Genomic DNA, 22,984 nt, shown 5'->3' on the forward strand with positions numbered 1-22,984 from the left:
TATCTATCTATCTATCTATTTATCTATCTATCTATCTATCTATCTATCTATCTATCTATCTATCTATCTATCATCTATCTAAAGCTATGCATTTATAATAGTTGATAGGTTTTAGTTAAAATACTCTTATTGCTATGTTATGTTAAGTAATATATTCTGGAACAGGCTACAGTATGAACAGTAGTTGTATGAGATTCTTTTGCTGGAAAAAATGAGAAGGCAGCAAAAAGAAGAGTCGTTTACAAGTAGTTGGTAAGAATATAGACAAGAACAGAGATAGAAATCTTTGATTTTGATTTTAGTCAGGATTGGTGTGTGTGTGTGTTTTAAGCCCAATGATGGGAGTAAATTACTTCCACATCTCTTCAAGCATCTCCGATTCCTCCTGTTCCTTTTTATGAAGCCATTCTATAGGATGCTTATTCAGGTCAGTGCACCAGGGAAATTAACGAAGGGGCTTTTCATGTCACCGGTCACGACCGTTGCATTGGCAACTAATATCACATTTCAGACCATTGTGACGGACGTTGCCTGAACACTGAAGGAGGACAGAAGACTAATTTCCCTTAGAAACTGAGGCAGAGTGTTGCATCTCTCAGTGTTCTGCATCTCTCTTTTTTCTCCCCCTGTAAATCCAGTCAAATGGTTTTCAAAAGAGCAACTGGGTCACTAGGCCAAGAACTGCAACACAAAACAGTTTACAGTTTAAACTTGACAATGACCACAGTTGGAATCAGGATTTACATTACTAAGCAAAACAAGTGAGTCATGGCCGGTTTTAAAGTCTTTTTTGGGGGCGGCGGCATGGTGGTTACGCAAATCATTGCTGTTGTTAAATGAATCGTGCAGTTTTAATTATTAAATTATTAATTATTCAAGTATTATTAAAATTATAATTATTATCATCTGTATCTTAGAGATCGGAACTGTGCCTGTAAGCATGTGGTCTTGAGGTCACTGTGGTGTGATGGCACAGGGCATGGCACAAGGGCAACACAGCCAGAAAATAAGAATGAGTTCCTTTATTAGCTCCAACTTTGCCGCCAATGACCCGGTTACTTTCCAGTCTGGAGAAAAACTCTCCCATGAACCTGCACCAGCCTTTGGCTGCAGATATTCCAGTCCAAACGTTGTAAACTGAAAACTTTAAACTATAAATCCAACTAGGCAAAATAAGATAATTAAATCTGGCAGAGGAAGAGTTCCAGAAGTGAAGTAACACAGCAGTAAATCAAACCAGTTGGGAGGATGCCAGAAACGCAGATACCCTCGACAACCGTCCCTCCCAAGCTGACTCTCCTTTAAACTCCCTTCCCAGGTGTGGCTAATGAAGGGAATCGGGGCCCTTTCCTTCCTCATAAGCCAACATGCATCCCACATTGTTCTATTCTCCGTTCCTCCCTGCGTGCCCTAGGATGAAGAGAGGGTGGGCCTGGGTCTTCCTCTGAACTCCCTCTCCCTTGTTCTCCCTCTCCCCTGCTCTGCCCAGCCAGACTTTGCCCTTTCCCAGCCTCCTCCACAGCCAATGGAGCCACACTCCCACTCCCTGTCAGCTGTTTGTCTCTGACAGGGCCATGACACTGTGGTATTGTGCTGACGTTAATAACTGCTCCCCCATGTCCAGCGTTAGAGAATGTCGATTGCCAACGGCTGAGATCCCAGGCAAGACGAGTGAGCAGCAATGGTTCAGCAGGAAGCGTGGCAGAAACAGATGAGGTTCTCCAAGACCAGGCATGTTGGCTTAGCAACACAAGCAAGTGGGAATTTCTCAAGTCCACCAGAAATGATTGATCTAGCATCCTCTGTCACTGCAGTGGTTGAAAAGACGCTATTTCTTGTGGAAACCTAATCAAGGGAGGTCCCGAGCTGATGCCTTTGCCCACAAGTGGATCTAGTCTCAGTTTTCACAATAAAGAATATATGGGTAGTTCTTGACTTACAACAGTTCACTTAGTGACCAAAGTTACAATGGCACTGAAAAAGTGACGTATGACTGTTTTTCACCCTTATGACTGTCGCAGCATCCCCGTGGTTGCATGATCAAAATTTGGATGCTTGGCAACTGGTTCATATTTGTGACGGCCGTGGTGTCTTGGGGTCACTTGACCCCCCTTTTGCAACCTTCTGACAAGCAAAATCAATGGAGGAGCCAGACTCGCTTAACGACCGGGTTGCTAATTTAACAACTGCACGGATTCACTTAACAAACGTGGCAAGAAAAGTCGTAAAATTGAACACAACTCACTTAACCAATTTTGGGCTCCATTGTGGTTGTATGTTGAGGATTATCTGTGTATAGCTCCCATTTGAATTGTTGGGTTCTCGGTCCTCTTTGAATTTGGTTCTCTTCCTGAAGATTTTTTCATCCCCTGCAAGACAGGAAGCAAGAGTCCGTCTCCTGAGTTTGGTCAGTGGACAATGGAGACAACATAAAGGTTTTAATGATCTTCATAATTTCCATATGTCTATCTACTACTTATGTGACCGATGTTAGGTTTGCAGTTAAGTTTGCAGATAGCTATAGTAGTATAAAGGAAGTTCTAGCTGACCCAGGGAAGGTATCGGCAAGCCATTAAGGAACAAACAGGTGAAGGCTGCTATGGGTTCACACGGGTTTGGGCGATCCTTTAGCGACGATTCTGCGCAGTTCAGCGAACTGGCAAATCCCTCTCCTGGCAGGCCCCACCCCGTTCCACCCAACCCCGCCCTTCCCCTCCCAGAGGTCCCCACGTGGCCTGTTTTGGATGCTAGGTAAGTACAGGGCCCGTATAGAGGCTTGGGAAGGGGCCCATTTCCGGCTTCCCGGAGGCTCAAGGAAAGCCTCCGGAGCCCGGGGAAGGCGAAAATCCCCCTCCCCGCCATGGTGCAGGAGGCTGTCTAGGCTACATCCACCATGGCCATGCCCACCCAGCAACTGGGCAGAGAACCGGTTGCTAAAATTTTTGAAGCCCACCCCTGGGTGAAGGGATTACACAGTCCTGAGAAAGAAGGAAACAGAAGAAAGAAACTCAAAACTGGAACAGCCTTCAAGACGACGTTGGTATCCCCTACAAACAGTGTTTCTCAGTCTTGGCCCCTTGAAGACAGGTGGGCTATAACTCTCAGAATCCCCCAGCCAGCAAGGAATTGAAGCCCAGGCATCTCCAAGGGGCCAAGATTGAGAAGCAGGGCTCTGTAATAAAATAGCCTTCCCTTGCAAGGCAGGGAATTCTTCACCTGATCCACTTCAAAGGGACATGAAATGTCTGGAAGAGGGTAGAAAAGAAGCCAGAGCCTTGGTCTGTGGCAGAGTCCTTTCGGATTCTGAACACGCTCCAGCTTCTTTGGAAACGAAATGATAGTTTGCGGGCTCTTATGGAAGGGAAAGTCCTGTGGAATATAAAAAGCAGGAAGGAAGAAATCAGAATGTTTGATGAGGCCTCAATACAGTCCTACATTAGTTAAACTTGTTCTCCAAGAAATTACTGCATGTCATAATATCAATATATCTATATATCTTATCTATATCTATATTTATATCCATGTATCTCTGTCTATCATATCTATTTATCTCATCTATCTATATCTATCTCTATTTTCTATTTATATCTATCTATTCCTATCATCCCTATCATCTACTCATCTATCTATCTATCTATCTATCTATCTATCTATCTATCTATCTATCTATCTATCTATCTATCTATCTATCTATCTATCTATCTATCTATCTATCTAACATCTCTCTCTCTCTCTCTCTCTCTCTCTCTCTATCTATCTATCTATCTATCTATCTATCTATCTATCTATCTATCTATCTCTACTGTATTTCTATCATCTACCTACCTATATTTCTATCTATCTTTCTATATCTATCTATCTATCTATCTATCTATCTATCTATCTATCTATCTATCTATCCATCTATCATGTATCTATCGATATTTCTATCTATCTATCTATCTATCTATCTATCTATCTATCTATCTATCCACCCACCCACCCACCCACCCACCTATATATTCTTGTTGATGAGCTACATTTACTTTTCTTTGGGCAACATGTATTTTTTTTTCCTCTTACGCATATTCAGGTTGAAACATTCCTGTTTTGTTTTTTGGATCTCTTAATTGGTCACAGTAGCTAAACAGGCCTGAGAGCCACTCTAAATTAAACCTGGGAGGAACGGCTGGGAGAAACCTGGCATCAGGCTGACTTTTTTCCTTAACCTGCTACAGTCTCTTGGTCTAAAACCTGCGCCCAGCTCCTCCCCAGGGCTTCAGCTCTGCCTCCTCCTGTCTAGGGAAATGAAATGCAAAGCAGGGAAGGGACCGGGGTCTGGGAGCCACCCCTGGCAGGAGATAGTGCAGGCTGTGAGGTATTGAAGGCCCTGTGTACTTTCTGCTCACCGGGGTCCCTCCAGCAACGCGTTTAATTAATCTGAGCCCCGTTCTCATGGGTCCAGAAGTCAAATTGCAGTGAGAAGGTCCTGTTTGCTCTTTGCAGACCTTTTTACAAATTCCAAGACGGGGACGCTGTTTATTTTTCTCACATCTGTTTTGTTCTCATTCTCTGAGGCTCTGTTTGCTGGATGCTCCAGCGCTCTCTCTCGCTCTCTGGGCCCAACTGCTTGAACGAGGGCACTGTTGCAAAATGCCAAAAAAAAGTGTAGCTGGATCTCTTTTATTAAAAGGAAAAAAAAATCAGAGCGTGCATTGTTTTTCTCTTGCATTTTCTTTGAGACCTCTGTCCACAACAGAAACGGACACACAGCCAAACGGAAAGGAGAGCTTTTAATCAACATGGAAAGAATTGTTTATTTATTTGCTGTGCTTTTAAACCACACAGGTTTTGACAGAACATTTAATTCCTGATAGGAAATATGTCATCATGCATTAAAAGGGGAAAGGATTTCTACTGCTTGTTGAGCTTTCTCCAAATATTAACCCTCCCGCCCGCTTGGAATTCTCATATCTACAAAATAGTCTCAGAAACCCAATATGGGTGTGGTTTGTTTTAAGGACTGGTTGCAGGGAGTCTTCGACTTAACGACCACCATTGAGCCCAAAATAGCTGAGCAAAACATTTGTTAAGTGAGTTTTGCCCCATTCTACAACCTCCCTTGCCACAATCGGTTGTTAAGTGAATCTGACTTCCCCCAAATTGTGACTTTGCTTGTCCAGAAATATTTTTGAAATGGTTGCCTTTCAGTGTTTATATGGCCTGCGGCAAATATTAAGGACTAACTCGATTCCCGTGCTTCGCTATGAAATTATGTGGTCGGGCTTAGTTTTTGGGGAGGAAAATAAGGGGGAAAAAATTCTGCCTCTGTCTACCAGCATCCATTGGTATTCATCTGGCTAGTGTCCTGTCAGTGTGTGAGAGAGTTGAGGGCTGTTTGGAAACTGAAAGAGTATTTGCTGAGCAAGAAGGAGACAGCAAGGAGCCTGAGTGTGGCTTAGCTCAACTCTTCTGTACTAAAGCTGCTTGGTGCTCTGAAACTGAAACTACAACTGAAACTCCTCTCCTCTGCTTGTGTTTTGTATTTGGAAGAGTTTTCTTTCCAGGTGGGGAGGGGGAATAGAACTCCTCAGCATCAGAGTGTGTTAATAATAATAATATAGTAAATACTAATGCTCTGATGGTCATTTCAAAAAATCCTTTCTTAGTGAGCCCCTAGAAGCCAAGAGTAACCTACGGGCTAAATTTCAAGTTTGTAGGCTTGACGGTTCTGGAGATTTTGTGATGATGCATGAATGGTATTTCGCTTTTATATATATATATATAGATTTATTATTCATATATTTACTTACTTATGCCTTTCTACATGACCCAGAGTGGAACATCACTGCCCATTGAAAGGCTTCAGCTGTGTATTTACCTTGCCAGCCTGGTTTCATTTGTATAGGAAAACCATACAAGCTTTTTGGTTGCTAATTGTTTATCCCATTGGCCAAGTGGGATTAGAGACACAAGGAATTTGTCTCCGGTGGTGCATAAGCTCTCAGTGTACATGCAAAACAATGAAGTAATAATAATCATAATAACAACAAAGGACTCCAGAAAGAGTGCAGAGAAGAGCAGCTAAGATGATTAAAGGCATGGAGACTAAAGCATAGGAAGAAGGGTTGCAGGAATTGGGTATATCTAGTCTAGAGAAAAGAAGGACTAGGGGTGACATGATAGCAGTCTTCCAGTATTTGAGAGGTTGCCACAAAGAAGAAGAGGGGGTCAACTTATTTTTCAAAGCACTGGAAGGCAGGACAAGAAAGAATGGTTGGAAATTAATCCAAGAGAGAAGCATCCTGGAATTAAGGAGAAACTTCCTCACACTGAGAACAATTAACCAGGGGAACAGCCTGCCTCCAGAAGTTATGGGTGCTTCATTACTGGAGATTTTGAAGAAGAGACTGGACAACCATTGGTCTGAAATGGGATCGGGCCTCCTGCTTGAGGGAGGGTTGGACTACAAGACCTCCAAGGTCCTCTGCTCTTCTGCTAATTTTGACATCTCTTGGTAGAGTTCTTCGTTTGAAGAAAGAATGATTTGAGTGGTAACCCTGCCTTTTCTTTTTTTTTCTCCCATCAAGGAGGCTAAACAGAAATAATCTTCAACTTCTCTCCGAGCTGCTGTTCCTCGGGACGCCCAAACTCTACAGACTGTAAGTAGATTTATTTTCTTGTCTGTTTCGGAGGCCTTTGAGGCATTCCTTTAACGCTTCCACCTCATGAATTAAATTTGGTTTCATAAACTGCTTAAAAAAAAACCCCCTGCCCTTAAAAGAACCCCCTCGGTTGCCTTGCCCCCTCCCTCATGACGGGTGTGTTTGCTCTAAGTTGTTGTAGCTGAGTAGCGTCTGTTTTGAATCCGACTGAGAGAAAAATTGGATTTTTCTCATTTCCTGCTTTTTAATGCAGTTATGGAATGGGAACCTGTCAGAATGGCTTCTATCTTATAGGGAATAGTTTAAAGAAAGCATTGGGGGTGGGTTCTGGTTCGAGGAACGCTGGTATCCTATTTTTTCTTGACTTTTGGGACGATATATTCTATACAGGTAGTCCTCAACTTGTAACAATTCATTTAGCAACCGTTCAAAATTACGACGACCCTGGAAAAAGCAACTTACAGCCTTTTTCATATTTACGAAGTGATTCACTTAACAGTCGTGGCAAGGAAGGTTATAAAATGGGGGCAAAACCCGCTTGTCTCACTTAGCAACGGAAATAGTGGCTCCGTTTCGGTCATAAGTCGAGGACCACACGTACGCAATATATATCTCCACAAAAGGTTGGAAGAATGAGAGTTCCATGGAAGGGAGAAGAAAACAGATGTGTGATGTGTCTTACCTGCCGGTGTCAGATACTTAGTGATATTTGTGTTCTGTCATTGCTCGGTTATCCTTTCGGGCATCACCAGGGCTTGCTCTGCTCAAAGGTGTTGCCTTTGGTTACAATCTTGTCAGTTGCACAGCCAGCACCCAAAGTTCCCTGCCCGTTTCCCAGGGCCAGCCGTTCTTCGCCATGAGGTCGAACTGATACTTCCCGCCAGTGTGTTAGTTCATGTTTGAGAGGGAGAGAGATGCCTCTGAAGAACTTTTGGTGGTTTGATGTTCAGAAGGAAGGACAAAAGAAGAGACAAAAACCCCACAGAATTTATGTATAAATATACCTATATGGGTCAAATAAATACACATGCACGCATGGCCCAAAACCTTTTCCAACCCCCACAGAATAAACTATAAACTTCATTGATATACCTACCAAATTTTCCCTGAGGAAGCAAGGTAGGTAAATTTCATAAAAAGTTGGGCTGAAACAGGCACCTGTCATCAAAAAAAGGTGACACGTTTTGATTGAATGGATGTATTTTCACTAAACAAATGTGGTGAATTACTCACTTTAGTGTTATATAGCTCCATATGGGTAACGATTACTAGTAGAATCAATGTTTTAATTTTTCTCTATTAAACCATGTTTCATTGTTTGTTATATTCTTAGAATCTTATTATTTTATTGGAAAAATTGAAAATGCATGATAGGGCTTGTTTCCTCATTAAGCTATCTATGATATCAGAAAGTAAATTCAAACATGGCACTTATTATTAGTCATTATTATTATTATTGTTATTATTGTTATTATTTTTATTATTGTTGTTGTAGTTATTTACTACTACTATTAATACTACTACTACTACTACCCAGATTTGCCCAGAAATGACATTAAAAATTCTAAAACGAATACAGTGAAATTGAAGTAGTAAAGATCATTCCTTAAAACAGTGTTTGTTTTTAAAATCTGGTATCCCACATTTAGCATTTTAAATCTGTAAGTTTCTACAAAGTATTTTTATTTTTTGCTATAAGATATATTGTGTTAATGTTGTTGTCTTTCTAAATGAATTAAAGCTTTTTAAAAAAATACTTTGTTCTAACTGTAGCAGAAATTGACATTTGAGTAGATCCATGGATGTAAAAGTTTTAAAAAATTGTTTGATGAACACATTCATACATTCTCTTTCTACTTGAACAGAACTCCATAAAAGGATTGATGTAATTATAAATTATGAAACTAATAATTTTTATGAAAGAAAGTTTCATTTATAATATGTATTTGTAAAAGAAATAGAACTTTAAGGGGATATTTTAGTAGTATCATATAATTTTAAATAGCCAAAAGCTATAGTCGCTTTAGTGTTATAGTTTCATGAATTCAGCAGCATCTCCAATGTGAAATTAGTAAGTGTAGGAAATTATAAGATGATGATTCTTTAAGCCTAAGGCTTACGGTAAATCAATCAACCAGGATAAACAACTTTAAGCCTTGTGTTAGCACAACTTAATAAATATAATAATTTACCCGTGTTCCTAGTGACTGTTTTTCTCAGATGATTTGAGAATGCTTATATTTCAGATCACAATTGGCAGCAATTGTGTTCACCTAATCAGCATTTCTCTGCTACTTTGCATACAATAAACCTTTGGAAGTTATTAAAGCCTGTCAGGGTTAATTATCTGACATTTGCAATTAAGAAATAATTTGCTAGAGAAAGGGGCTCCTATGCTTGTTGTTTAGTGGAAACACAGTATTAAGAGAGTGCGCTATGTAGTAGAATAGTAGGCATAGTTAGATGCTGCTAGCAGCCTGTATATATAGGTTCCTTTGCTGTCTTCCCCAGTTTTTCTTTGGCTGACTTAAGATCAAACTATGAACTCAGGTCAAAATGTTTCTCTAGTACAATCAGAACTTGTTTTGGGCCAGGAGACCAATTTAAATAGCATTATTATTTGTCCATCCCATTAACAAAACCTGTTAAAATAGCATCAACTCTATTTATAGAATGCTGCAGAGCAGAAACATAAAACTACACGCAATAGTGGTTAACAAAAACATGGTTAATTCAATGTTTTCATATTTCAGCCTCCCCAAATATCCTTCATTGGAGGGTGCCATTGCATTTTGCATTTTATTTAAAAACTCCATCCTTAAGAAGGTTTCCTCTGGAAATACTTTTCATGAGACACTAAAATTTACAACACAGCTTAACGGCCAACCCTGCTACCAAGAATGTTGGGAATGTTTAACTGGCTATTGTGCTATGAGGTTGTACTGTGTGAAGGCTCACAGTTTTACCCTGTGCCTGTTTGAAGAGCATTGAAGCTGCCTGCGTCATGATTTCTGTGTTCTTGCCTCTTGTTCAACAAGTATTTTGCTGGCATAGCCTGGGTTATCTCTGGCAACCCACAGCAAATGCATCAGCAAAGAACCTTTCATTCAGCAAACCATTATAGCCTCATGAGGGCTTATCTGAGGTAAAGAAGTTTTGACTGCTTAATTTGACTGGTTAGACCAGGGGTCTCCAGCCTTGGCCACTTTAAGCCTGGAGGACTTCAACTCCCAGCTTGGGGAATTCTGGGAGTTGAAGTCCTCCCGGTTTTAAAGTTGCCAAGGTTGGAGACCCCTGGATTAGGCCCCAGTCCATCAATTTCCTTTTGCTGCAGGAAAGAAATTTGGCGAGCAAAATTCACATTTAAAAAAAATCTGTAGATCCTGCATTCCTAATTACAGCAACTAGAAAATAGATAGTTTAACAGTTGATTTAAGAGTTAATGGGTTTCCTTTCACTTGACTTACTTTTTAATCCCTCTAAAAATATTAGCAGCTTAATTGGGCTTTTAGTAGAGCTTGGATAAGTCTCTGTTGAAGCTTGTCTAAGGCTCTGACAGTTAAATGCCGGATCCAACAATTTATTGTGTGAGTTGTCACAAAGCAGCAAATAATATTCAGACTGGCCCCTTGTGGGCTCTTGCTCCAATATCTACCTATGCTAGGTTTAGACCAAGCCTGAAGTGAAGAGAAGTAGATAATAGTATTTGACTTTGACAGGTGACGGTGTGGTTTAAAACCTCATACCTTTCTACAGCGGGTTCATGGATTAAATACTAAATACTTCAATTGTATACTTGTGCTTGGACACTACTACATTTCGACACTCTGACAGGAAGTCTCAGTAATAGCCCCAAACCAGAATACACACAAATACGTATAGAGTCAGACATTGGAACTGGGTTGGTGAAACAAACAAAATGTTAAAAAGTTACAGTATTTACGTAGTTACTTACCAAGCACATCTAAACTATATTCAAATAGCCAAAATATCTTTACAATTCTCTGGGCGTCTCGCAATTTTGAGCACCCTTAATGTTTGCAAATTGAAAGTTGAAAAATTCGACATGCCCTGGGACATGTACGCTTGACATGCTTTTATCTGTCAGCCTTAGAAAGTGGAGTTTACCTCCACAACCAACAATTGTGTATTTCCCACTGAATGATGGAATCTGTGAGATTTCTACGAAAGTAGCTAATTTTGTGCTATGTCCTCAGTGGGGGCTCAGAAACCATGAAACACAACTCAGGTGCCCTTAGCTCTCGCTGCGAATAGGGTTTTTATTCTGGGTATTTTGCATTCTAATGCTGCTTTCTGTCTCCTTTTTGGATCTACAAGTGTAAATTCTTTACCTATTTATTTGTAATCAGGCTTCTGCATGCGATTGCCCTCTGGCACTGGTAGCTCCTCAGCAACAAAAATAGGTGGAAAGCTCTTGCAAAATTCCTCCCGAGTTAATTTCTGTCAGCTGTGATTAAAGTGCCCGGCAGTTGAAGTGTGAGACACCATCGCTGCCTGCTTTATTTTACTCCTGGCCTCTTTGGCCCTTACCACAATAAACCCGACAATGGTTACGCAGCAATTGCAGGTTACAGTTGCCACGGTTACCGTTGTCCAGTCATATCGACATTATTACTCATCTAGTGAGTTACCATGATAGCTACCGCTGATTCCTCTTCCTGGGAACGCAAAGGATAGTCGAAGTAGAAGAAGCGGGGAAAGTTCTTTGAGTTAACGTTTTTTTTAAATGAACAATTCTGCTTCTTGCATGCTAATACTTGTTTAGATTCCACCACCCTGTTATCTTATTTTTATTTTAACATGAAATGGACTTGGAAGGAAAAATGAAAATATCTGCCTGCAGATAGTTTGTGGGCTGTTAGCCCTGCAAAATGTGGGATTCTGCGAAATACCAACACCAACAACACCGAAGCAATTCTGTTTGCCTTTGTTTGTTTTTTCCTTCCGTCATGCAACTCCCGATAATAATTCCAACAGAATCGTTAATTACTTTTAAGCTGCTTTAAGACCAAACGTCATTCAATTTTAAGAGGTGCAAAAAGAAGAAATCCTCATTTGTTCAGTTTAATATTATTTTCACCTTTCAACATTTTTTTTTTTCTCTTTTCCAATGGACTGATTTGGCAGTGATTTGTAATTTTCCAAAACCGCTTTAAGAAAAAAAAAACCCTGCACATTGATCAACAAAATTTAAATTAGAAGTGTTTTCCTGGAGAGTCCATGATGTTTATATGCAAATATACTTTTCCACCTGGTGTGTGAACAAGATGCTCAAAAGTGTATCATTTTGCTTCTTTTTGAATTAAAAGACAGTTTTGCAATGAAACTAGTTGGTTGTTTTGTAACACAACTGCAACAGAAGGCTGTTCCCCAGTTCAGCAGATAAGATTGGTAGTGTGAGACACCAATGGCCGTGTATTTACTTAATGGCAACAATTTAGGTCTGGCAGTGGAGAATTTTAATGCTTTTTGTATCGGACTGTGCAGGCTGGTAATATCAGGAACAGGATGCTGAATTAGAAAAATGTATGATTTAGCCATTATCTTCAATGTTGAATATTTTTCATAGTATTGTGGTATGAATTTCTAAGTTCTCTCTCCAAAGTTTGCTGTCTCGATTTTTTTTTTTTTTTTTTTGGTCCTAGGAATGTTTTTCATTTACCCTCCTGAAATATTATTTCTCTCCACATCCCATTTTCACATGGCTTGATGTCTTAAAATTAACAGTACAGCTTTGCTTGTTTGTGGGTTAAGGTATTCTTTAAAGTGTTTAATCTGTAATATGGTATTATTTTGCACTAACATCTGCCTCTAGGGTAGGTCATAACATTTTTGTAAAGCCAGCATAAGGTAACACTTTATAACACTTGAGATGATACAAAAGTTAGAAACCCCATCATAACCACTTATTTTTTGGCTGGTGATATCTTTGGTTTCTTATTATACAACACATGGTATTTATTAGAAGTGGATTTCAGCATAATAATATGCAATTGTCTGAACTCTACAGATGTCTTTAATGTTTTAACTTGGCTATATTGTGTTTTTTATTTTTTTAAAAAATAGTTTTTAAACTTTAGAAATATACTACTATACTCATTAATCCTGTTTAATACTAATAAGGATATATGCTTGGAAGGCATTTTAGTAGCAACAGACATTAAAATTTCTTACACAATTTGCTAGGTTCTCAAATCAATTTGTCATGTGAGAAGTTTTTAAAGTTTCCCCTGAAATTGACACTCCTTGCTTGAATAGAATGCTGTACATTTATGGGCAAAGTAATACTTTAAAATAGTAAATTTTAATTACTATTTTAATTTTAGTTTTATTTACCAACATAGTAAACAACAAAGTTTTATAAGAAGTCTTTTCAGCAGGTGAGTTTGTGAACTATAATTTATGACAGAATCATAGACAGAATGTCAGAATAACAGTTGGAAGGGATCTTGAAGGTCTTCTAGTCCAGCCCTCCCTGCTCAAACAGGAGACCCTCTACCATTTCAGACAAGTGGCCGTCCAGGCTCTTCTTAAAAACCTCCAGTGATGGAGCTCCCACAACTTCTGAAGTAATGGTTGATTGTTCTCAGGAAATTCCAGGTTGCTTCTCTCCTTGATGAGTTTCCATCCATTGTCTCTTGTCTTGCCTTCTGGTGCTTTGGGAAATAGGTCGATTCCCCTCTTCATTTCCTGTGGCAGCTAAATGGTGGACTACATAGGATTTGTGACGTTTGGCTCTCATTGCTGTGGTGAGGCAATATCTAGATCAGGGGTCTCCAACCTTGGCAACTTTAAGCCTGGAGGACTCCAACTCCCAGAACTCCCCAGCCAGCTTTGCTGGCTGGGGAGTTCTGGGAGTTGAATTCCTCCAGGCTTAAAGTTGCCAAGGTTGGAGACCCCTGATCTAGAGGGTGACAGATTTCCAAATACCAGTGTATACATGGTGTTTGTTTATGAAGTCCAGGCTGCTTCTGATTTGCGATGTTCAGCAAGATAAAGAGACTGAAAGGAACATTCAAACATTTCATCTCATTCATTTCATAGATTGACAACCAAGTTTTCATCAAATATTTTGTACCTCAGGATGTTATTTACGTATTCCAATGCATTGTTTTCAAAGATAAGATAAGCTTTATTGTCATTTTTTTTTACTATGAGCACACTGGCCGACATTAAAAATGAAATTATGTTGCCTGCTCATACAATTGGAAACAGAAAACTTGAGAGTTCACAAGGTTGATATTATTTTATTTCACAAGTATATAGTAATCTCTTGATTTAGAAGATCCTGGGCTACTGGACTTCGGAAGCAACAGGCAAAATCTGTTTGCCACCTTCTGCAGATCTAAAATAACTGTAGTGATTCCTCCTCTCCCATTAAACAATTAAAACAAGAATTTTCTTGTAATTGCATATTCTTAAAAGAGCAAGGGTTTTCTAGAATAATGAATAACGTTTAGATTTTGACATAACCAACATTTGTTGAAATTAATGACTTACTTAGATATGATGGCTAATTATTATCAATTGTTTGATTTCACCGGTGACCGTTTTGCTTAATTTATTATGAATGTTAACCACAAAAACAATACTTACAATTTTGAAAGGTAACATTAGAACAATATAGCAAAGATGGGTATTAATTAAATCTTGGAGTACTTATAGGAGCTGTGGTAGCACAGTAGTTATCATGCAGCACTGCAGGCTAAGTCTGCCGACTGCCAGGAGTTCAATCCTGACCAGCTCAATCCTTCCTTCTGAGGTGTGTAAAACGAGGACCCAGATTGTTGGGGTGAAGAGGCTGACTCTATAAACTGCTTAGAGAGGGCTGGAAGGTCTCAGGGCTATTGCTAGTGTTATGTAGAAGGCAGATTCAATTAATGTTTCTTACACTTATGATCCATGTCTCTCGAACTGAACATTGGGGAAAACTGTATTATTCATTTGAAAAGGAGTATTATTTTTTTAGTCCAGTAAGGATCTAATCCTAGAATTATGAGACAGGACTAAATCTTCCTGTCCTAAATCCATCCTTCTTCTGTTTGAGTGATCTTTAATACGGACGAGTTTAATTTGCTTGAAACAATCATTTAAATATTTCCAATTATGCAGGGTTATGTCTAGAGGGAAGAAAGTTTTGGGATAAAAGGCATGTGGGATAAAGGGAGTTAAAAGTTTGAAAAGACAAATTTGATTGTCTGCCAACATGAAAAATTAGGGTATACCTTGAAGGGCCAAAAGGGGCAATAAATAACAGCCTTTAATGGATAGAATAGAAATAAAGTAACTCATAGTTTGTACTGAGTATTTACGAGTACCAACGTCACTTTGTTTTGTTTTGTTTTGTTCTGTTCAGTTTTGTTTTTGTTTTTTGTTTAAAAAAGAAGGAAATGAGACCAGAACAATGCAGATGGGCATCCCACTGCAAGCTGAGAAGGATGGCCGTGAGAGATTAAATCTCGCAGTAGCTGAATAGCTGAGAAAAGTCTCAAAAGGAAAGTTGATTGCTTCCCCTCCAACTGTTCACACTGATTGAAAAAACCCTAATTTAGACTTCTGTTTGTTCTGTGCCTTAAACTATCAGAATTCTCCTTTAGAACTGGAGGAAAACTCTGAAAGAACCCAGGGATAAGAAGTCATTGCTGGCCAACTATTGTTCTTAATCCTCACAAAATGCTGAAGAAATTAAATTTATTCTTTATTGCTCCGAAGTGTTACCTAGGTCACTGGTGATGGGAAAATTGAACTGGAAGTTGAGTGCACCAATCTTTGTTTTGTGTCGAGATGCTTAACCTTAGACACCAGAAGGCGTCTTAAGGGTGTTGTGGGAATGAGGCTCAGCATATTAACACAGGAGTTTTATTCTCCTGGATTTATAATGGGATGTGCTGTCACTCGGATGAAAATGTCATGTTTACATTTCACAATTAAATGATCATTTAATTAACACCTAAGGGTTGTTGTTTTTTTCCACAGGCTTTGGGGGCCGACGACTTTTAAATTCTTTTCAGCTTTTATTGCTTCAATGGAAGGATTTACTTTTTTCAGTACAAATTGTTTTAAGAAGGATCACTTATGCTTTGTTGTTAAGCTACCCTTTGAGTTAAGAATTGTGTTAAAACAAAATAAGTGCCAGGGGAAAAGGGTTTGGGGAGACAATGAGATCTAAATTCTCGCACTTCACCATCCCAAACAGAATGAAGGAAAATGAGCCCAAATGCATATCTACTTTACAGATTCATTCGAAACTGTTCCAAAGTCAAGACGGGCTTTGTGCTTAAGGCAGACATCACGGAAAAAGGCATAAATTGCTATAATTCATGTTTATGGTAGAAAAGCTCTGTGGGGCTTCTGGAGAATGAAACCCAACTCCTGCTTCAAGGAAACGAGTGCAGAGATTTTGAACTTGGGCTCTTAAAAGGTTTTTTTTTAAAGAAAAGAAGAAGGAAAAGGCCTTTAATATTATTTGTTTTGTGCCAGATTAAATGAAGTTTCCAGACAAAGGCTAAGACCCAACTTTTCCTTCTCTAATGATTGTTCCTGGGTAAATACACGATATGGCTGGACGTTAAATTGCTGGTCACTCAGCTCCAGTTCTTTCATCTGCTCCTCTGAAATTTGATTGCAATAAAATGAAAGCTGAAAATGAAATGAAAGTAGATTGTCCCACCAGGAGACAAGTCCTCCCCCACCCCCACTTCTTCTTCTTTTAAAAAAATTGGGCTTGGATTTTAAGATCAGTCTTGCAGGAGATGCAAAATTGGTCCTAAGTGCATTGAAATTGTTCAGTTGTGACTTGTGTCAGAACTGAGCTGATTTTGGTATATTCTCTGCTTCGGCAAAGTTTCAGGTTTGGGTTTATTGCAGAATAATAATTGAGCTACTATGGGTGGTGAAGGACAGCTAGTCCTTGGCTTACGACCACAATTGAGCCCAAAATTTCTGTTGTCTACATGAGACAGTTGTTAAGTGAATTTTGCCCCATTTTATGACCTTTCTCGGCATGGTTGTTAAGTGAATCACTTGCCCTTAAGTTAGTCACACGCTTGTCGGAAGGTCGCAAAAAGGGATGACGTGACCTCCCTGGGACTCTGTGACCGTTGTAAATAGGAGCCAGTTGCCAGTCATAAAACTTTGATCACATGACCCTGGAAATGCTGCTGTGTCAGTCAGAAGTGTGAAAAACAGTCATAAGCCACTTTTCTGAGTGCCCTTACATCTGTCATGCCTCTGTGGAGACTGACTCCAAGGGAGAGGAGGAACAGCCAACAGGGAGTGGAAGTGTGTCTCCGGAGGTTGTGGAGGAGGCTGGGGAAGGGCAGAGGCTGGCTGGGCAGTCAGAGGAAGACCCAGGCCCAGCCCCTCTCCATCCTAGGGCACGCAGGGAGGAGAGGATAAGGGAGAAATATGAATGGCGTGGTCTATGGGAGAGGAAAAGGCCTTGATCCTCTTCATGGGCTGCAGCTGTGAGAACTTGTTAAAAGGACAGACATGCCTATCGGCCAGTGCTGGAAACAAATTGTGGAAACATCTCTAGTTTATTGTTCCTCTCTGAGTTTGGTATCCTTCCCAGTGTGTGTTCTGATATCTGTGGATGTCTTCAAGCCCTTATCTTGCCTGGTTTGTGTTGTTTTTTACTCTTTATAATTTAAATGGCATTTCCTCTTTCTTGTAACTGCTGATGTGGGAGTTTTTTGTCTCCAGTCAAGGATATTTGGAGCTTGGAAGCAAAGTGAAGGAATAAAAGGGGCTTCACCTGTTTTTTGTGACTGTGTTTATTTTGTATCCCACCCTGGGTCATCGCAGTATCTTTGAACGGTCACTAATGAACTGTCGTAAATGGAGGACTAGCTGTAGAAAATTTATTCTGTTTATTCTTTTAATGCTTACTTGTAGCAACAATTCAGGTATTCAAGTTTGCATTAAACATCTGCAGCTTCAGAGTAACCTCCCTCCCTCCCTCCCTTCATTCATTCATTCACTCAATTTAATAAGTTTTATGTGGTCTCTCATCTTAAAATGCAGCTCTGAGCCTCTCACAACAACAGTAAACCCCAGAACCATAAAACCCATAAAGAGATATAGAAGCCAAACCCGCGACTTCACTCAAGGTTTTGGGATGCCAGGCTAACCAACGGAAGACACTCCATGGCAGGAAAATCCCAGGCCTTGATGCCCTTCTGAAAGGAGTGGGGGCTGAAGGCCATCAGCGGGGAGAAAACTGACCCACAGGATAGGGTAGGGTCTGCTATGGAAAAGGCCAGACTTTGGGGGCCCGCGAGATGATAAGATGGAAGTGGGGAGAGATTCGGGACATGCCACACTCGTTGACTTCTTGTGGTGGGCAGCTAACTTCATGGAGAGGCATTCTTGGCAGATCAGCTGGCCCTAACTCTTAACTGTATTTGATAGTTTCCTAAATAAATCTTTGAAACAAACGTAATTTCAGTTCACAATAGAACGAGGTTTTTTATTGTGGCAATTGGGAACATTAATTAAAATGCAGACTAGAGTAACTGTGGAGTAAAATAATAGATTTCCTGGCTAAGAGAAAGGAAACATGTGACTAAATTTTGACACTCTCTCAGTTTGCTTGCAATTTTGTGTGGGAACGTAATGATTCAGTAACGTTGAAAATTTGTGAAAACCTTGGATTCTCACCTAAAAGTTGCCATCCTCTCATACATATGATTACGCACAGAGTCTTTTCAGAGTTAACCCCAATTCATATTTTTAATTTTTTTCCAAATAAAACCATCCACGGTCTTACCATTTTTGAGTCTTCTCACCCACCAATATTTTTCCCTTTCAGCTTTTTTTTAAATAGGGGAAAGCACTAAATATACAGTATATAGTATTTATTTTAGTTTGATGCTATCATACCACCATCATATCTTCATATCATTCCCACACACATTTCCAAAATGCCTCTCAAGTTTTCCTTCCCTTCAGTTTCCTTCACGCTTTCATTTGTTTATTCCGCTCTCTTATTTAATAGTCTTTATCCAGTTCCAAATCATTTTTTTTAAATTTCTACCAAAATTGGGCCTCTGCTTTTTTCTGCTTCTTTTAATCTTTGCAGTTCCTTCTTCTCTCTGAGTACATTCTTTGTGGCTTTATTTGCATATGATACATGTTATATTTCTTTCATCACCTTTTTAGGCTGTGTGCTTTTATATGTATTTTTCCTTTTGCAGACTCTTACACTTTCTCAGTATACCAACTTTTTTTTCATACTTTCCATTCGTGTAACTCTATACTCTCTAGCATAGTCCTTGTCTTCTTCCTCCAAACAGTTTCTGGTTCCTCTTTTGTTACATCCACTTTCCATTTATTCCGTTTGGAGAGAAACTGTCTTACTGGATCTTATTTTCTCTTCCTGCAGTTCGTTCAATTCAGTTCCCCCCCCTTCTTTGATTGTGTTTTTCTACATCTACTTTTCCTCAAGAAGATTCATTCTTGATTCCCTCTTCAAATTATCCTTATATCCTTCATTAATTCTATCCATTTTTCTGGACCTTAAAGAAGCAAGACAAAAAAGCAAGACAGGAAGAAAATCGGCTCATTTGAGCTGTGATGCTGGAGGAGGCTTCCCCTGTATCCCTTGCACAGCAGAGGGGACTGATGGGCAAGTATTGGCATGCATAACAGCCGGTGTGTCACTGGAAAACCACAAAATCACTTGCATTGGCCATGCCACGCAGGGGAATTCATGGGAGAAGCAATTGTGTTGGGAAGAGTTAGCAGGCCGTCAAAAGAACACGGACACCAGCCAGAGCACAGAACAACATAAAGACGCCAAGTGAGATTGGAAGATATGGAGGGATCATCTGGCTCCCAGCATCGCCAAGAGTCGGACACGACTGAATGGATAACCTCATCATCATCATCATAAACAATCAAATCATTGCATCAGTTCCTTTATCATATTTACTGCAGGTTCCAATAGACTTATACTTAAACCATGTATTTCTAAACAGGTACTCATCATATTCTCATTCAATCCTTCATTCTTAAAATCCCCCACATACGTGTCACTATTTATAATAGTATCGCTATTTCAGAGCTGTGGTGGCACAGTGGTTAGAATGCAGTATTGTAGGCTAATTCTGCTGACTGCCAGCAGTTCAATCCTGATCGGTTCAAGGTTGACTCAGCCTTCTGTCCTTCTGAGGTGGGTAAAATGAGGACCCGGATTGTTGGGGGCAAGAGGCTGACTCTAAACTGCTTAGAGAGGTCTGGAAAGCACTATAAAACAGAATATAAATAAGGGCTAAGTGCCATTGCTATGAGGAAAGTCTTCCCAGGCAGCTATTACTAACTTCTTGTTATGTACCATCAAGGCTTTTTATGCAACACTTGCCATAAGATAGAGAATGGTATAGACCTCGTTGTATTTTTGCTACATGTTGACTGGAGCGGCAGCTCCAGTCAGTTTGGGCACATTTTCACCAGTATGACGTTCACAAAATGTGGCTGACCACAGTCCATTATCTACATATTGGCATGGCTGTAATTAAACTATTTTCTTTTGATACTGTTTGTTGAATTACAAAATCTCTGTCTGCATTTAAGAATGTTTTGTGGTATCAATATTCCTACAGAGATGTTGAAGGTCCGTGTTTTCTTGCATTTGTTCTACAAAAACAAAACCTGATTGATATTGTGGTTGTATATTTTGTTTCTCCAATGGCTAATGTCCCTTCATTCCAGGCATTGCAGCTGAAAACCTGAGCTCTTATTCCTCCATAATTCTATTTAGATAGTGGCATACAAAAAGCAGGTTTTTAGTAAGTGCCTTATTATTATCACAATTCTTAACACCTATAAGAACGCTGAATTTACAGAGGTCCTTGTTCCCCTGAAAAGTACCTATTAGTTTTAATATACTTTATGTTAGCAAGGTAGTGTAAAAAACCTCCAGGGGCGTTGTCGGAGATATTTCTGAAATAGAATTGCTTCGATTGTTCAATTACTGAAGTGAGATTTGAATAAATGAAATGTTACCCAAGAGATAAAATTGCTCTCCATTGTTAGGGCTTATATGCATTGTAAGGCTGTGTGCTGGGGAGGGAAATCAACTTGGTGTTCTTTTTGCATCCAATATTAAATAGTAGACAATGATTTTTGGCATAAATAAATAAATAAATAAATAAATAAATATACAAACTAGAGGCTCAGCTCATTTTGTACCTCTGTAATTGATTCAGATAAAAACATGTTTCTTATATGTGAAGGTTGATCTCTGATCATCTCAAATGACCAAATAACCTAGAGGATAATTTATTCTGTGTAATCAGATATTTGTGAGTTTTTACCACCCATTGCAATGGTTTTGTATTGCCTTTGTGTTCGTGTTTTAGTCTGACCATTGGATGATTGTCTTCATGTTGTTTGGTATAATATGAAGGCCAGTATAATTACACTCCTCCCTCTTGTTTAATTCAGCCTTACAAAATACGAGCAAGAGCTAATATGGTACACCCCTTCCTCAAGAAGCCATCACTGGACCCAACCCCTGATGGACACAAGTACCCAACCTTGTCATGTCTCCAACCTTTTGATGAAGGTGGTTGTAATGGTGGTTGAGTGAGGGAGACAGAAGGAAGAGCCACAAATTCGACCACCATCATATAAATGACATTTCACAGAAAGGACAGGAAGGGACATGGGAAACTAGATACCCACCCTAGTTTTCCAGAGGGTAAAAGGAAAAGGAGAATATTTTTAGTCTTACCCTTGCAGATGTTTATTCAAAAAATGGATTATCTGTACCCATTACAGTTCTGGAAACAGATGTGGTCATGCTGGTTGAGGACATTTGGCAGAATCAAGAAGATTCTCTTCCTTGATCTCTCGGCATCTGTGGATAACCATTGATTGCTATATCCTTTTAAACCGACTAAGGCTTTGGAAGTGGGAGGCACCAGGCCATGCTGTTTTACTCCTTCTGCTGTGATCAGCTTCAGTTGGCATTGAAGGGGTAGAGTTCATACCCAAATGATCCCTTGCTTTGTGGAGTGCCTTAGCGTTTGATGTTCTCATTGTTCCTGTTTGTTTAATACCTGTGTGAAACCATTGGAGAGCCCATTGGTGGCAGATGATACCCAACTTTACATCTCAACCCATGGACTGTCAGGTGATGCTGCCAGTGGCTTGATCCAATGCCTGGAGGCTCTTCAGCCTGGGGATAGTGAGTGGGGAGATAGACTTCCAGCAGAAGTTGTGGGTGCTCCCATCACTGGAGGCTTTTAAGAAGAAACTGGACAGCCACTTGACTGAAATGGTCTAGGTTCTCTTGGTTGAGCAGAGGGTTGAAGACCTCCAAGGTCCCTTCCAACTCTGTCATTCTGTCATAAATTATAGTTCACAAACTCACCTGTTGAAAAAGCTATTTATAAAACTTGGAAGCAACCTGGAATTAAGGGGAAACTTCCTAACTGTGAGAACAATTAATCAGTAGAACAGAAGTTGCCTTCAGAGGTTGTGAGTGTTCTATCACTGGAGGCTTTCAAGAAGAGACTGGACAACCATTTGTCTCAAATGGAATAGGGTCTCCTGCTCGAGCAGGGGGTTGGACTAGAAGATCTCCAAGGTCCCACTCAGCTCTATTTTGTTTAATAACCCCCTATGTCCTTATCCTTCCACAAGCTACATTGGTTCCTGGTCAACTTCCAGGTGCAATTTGAGGTACTGGTTATCACCTATACAACTCTTCATGGCAGATGGTGCGATTATTTGTGTTGTTTCTGTGTTGTAGCCCCTTTCCTCTGGAGCATCCTCCAGACCTTCATCCTACAAAACTTCCACAAAAAGTTGGCTTTGCTCCCAGCCTGATTGTTTGTCAGGCCCCTCTCAGGTTTTGTTTTTTGGGTGGGTGGGAGGATTAATGCGTTGGGGTGATTTGTCTAGGGCCACATTTCTCTCTTTGTTGTTTTGTTAACTGTGTCCACCACTAGAATGATTGGCCAGATAGCCTTGTTACCTCTAAATAAGTAGAAAAAAACCCCACTCTCCATACTTTTAGCTTTAGTACCTAAGTTCTGTGGTTTTGCTTATTGTTTGGTTTTAGAATTGGCTTCAAATAATTTAATTTAGTTTGGTTCAGGTCAGTGGTATATTTGGAAAACTGAACGGATTCAGCGTTTGCAGCAAAGGGTTGCTTTCATTTGGGGAAAGAGTCCCTAATTTGGTTCAATCTGAATTGTAAGTCTGATCTGAATTGCCGTCCACGGAAGAAAACCCACCTGGGGATTTGATAAAGTTGCTTTTACAGTTTTGCATAGCTATAATAGCTTATAAGCCTTTTGAGGGTGAAA

At 39.9% G+C, this 22,984-nt stretch overlaps 1 protein-coding gene across 21 annotated transcripts in view; it reads left to right on the top strand.

Moving 5' to 3' along the window:
- SLIT2 (slit guidance ligand 2) overlaps positions 1 to 22,984 on the top strand; it is a 233,873-nt gene that overhangs the window by 63,688 nt on the left and 147,201 nt on the right. For 20 of the 21 annotated variants that reach the window (XM_087963397.1, XM_087963398.1, XM_087963401.1 and 17 more), the window contains exon 4: positions 6,570 to 6,641. The exons of the other annotated variant lie outside the window; for it this stretch is intronic. In XM_087963397.1, coding sequence (XP_087819523.1) covers positions 6,570 to 6,641 — 72 coding nt within the window. The remainder of the gene's footprint in view (positions 1 to 6,569; positions 6,642 to 22,984) is intronic. 21 annotated transcript variants of the gene reach the window in all.

Source organism: Notechis scutatus, chromosome 4 (genome assembly GCF_049901735.1).
Source record: "Notechis scutatus isolate UNSWTSFEM ecotype Mainland chromosome 4, rNotScu1.2, whole genome shotgun sequence".
In the NCBI taxonomy this organism is placed as follows: Eukaryota; Metazoa; Chordata; class Lepidosauria; order Squamata; family Elapidae; genus Notechis; species Notechis scutatus.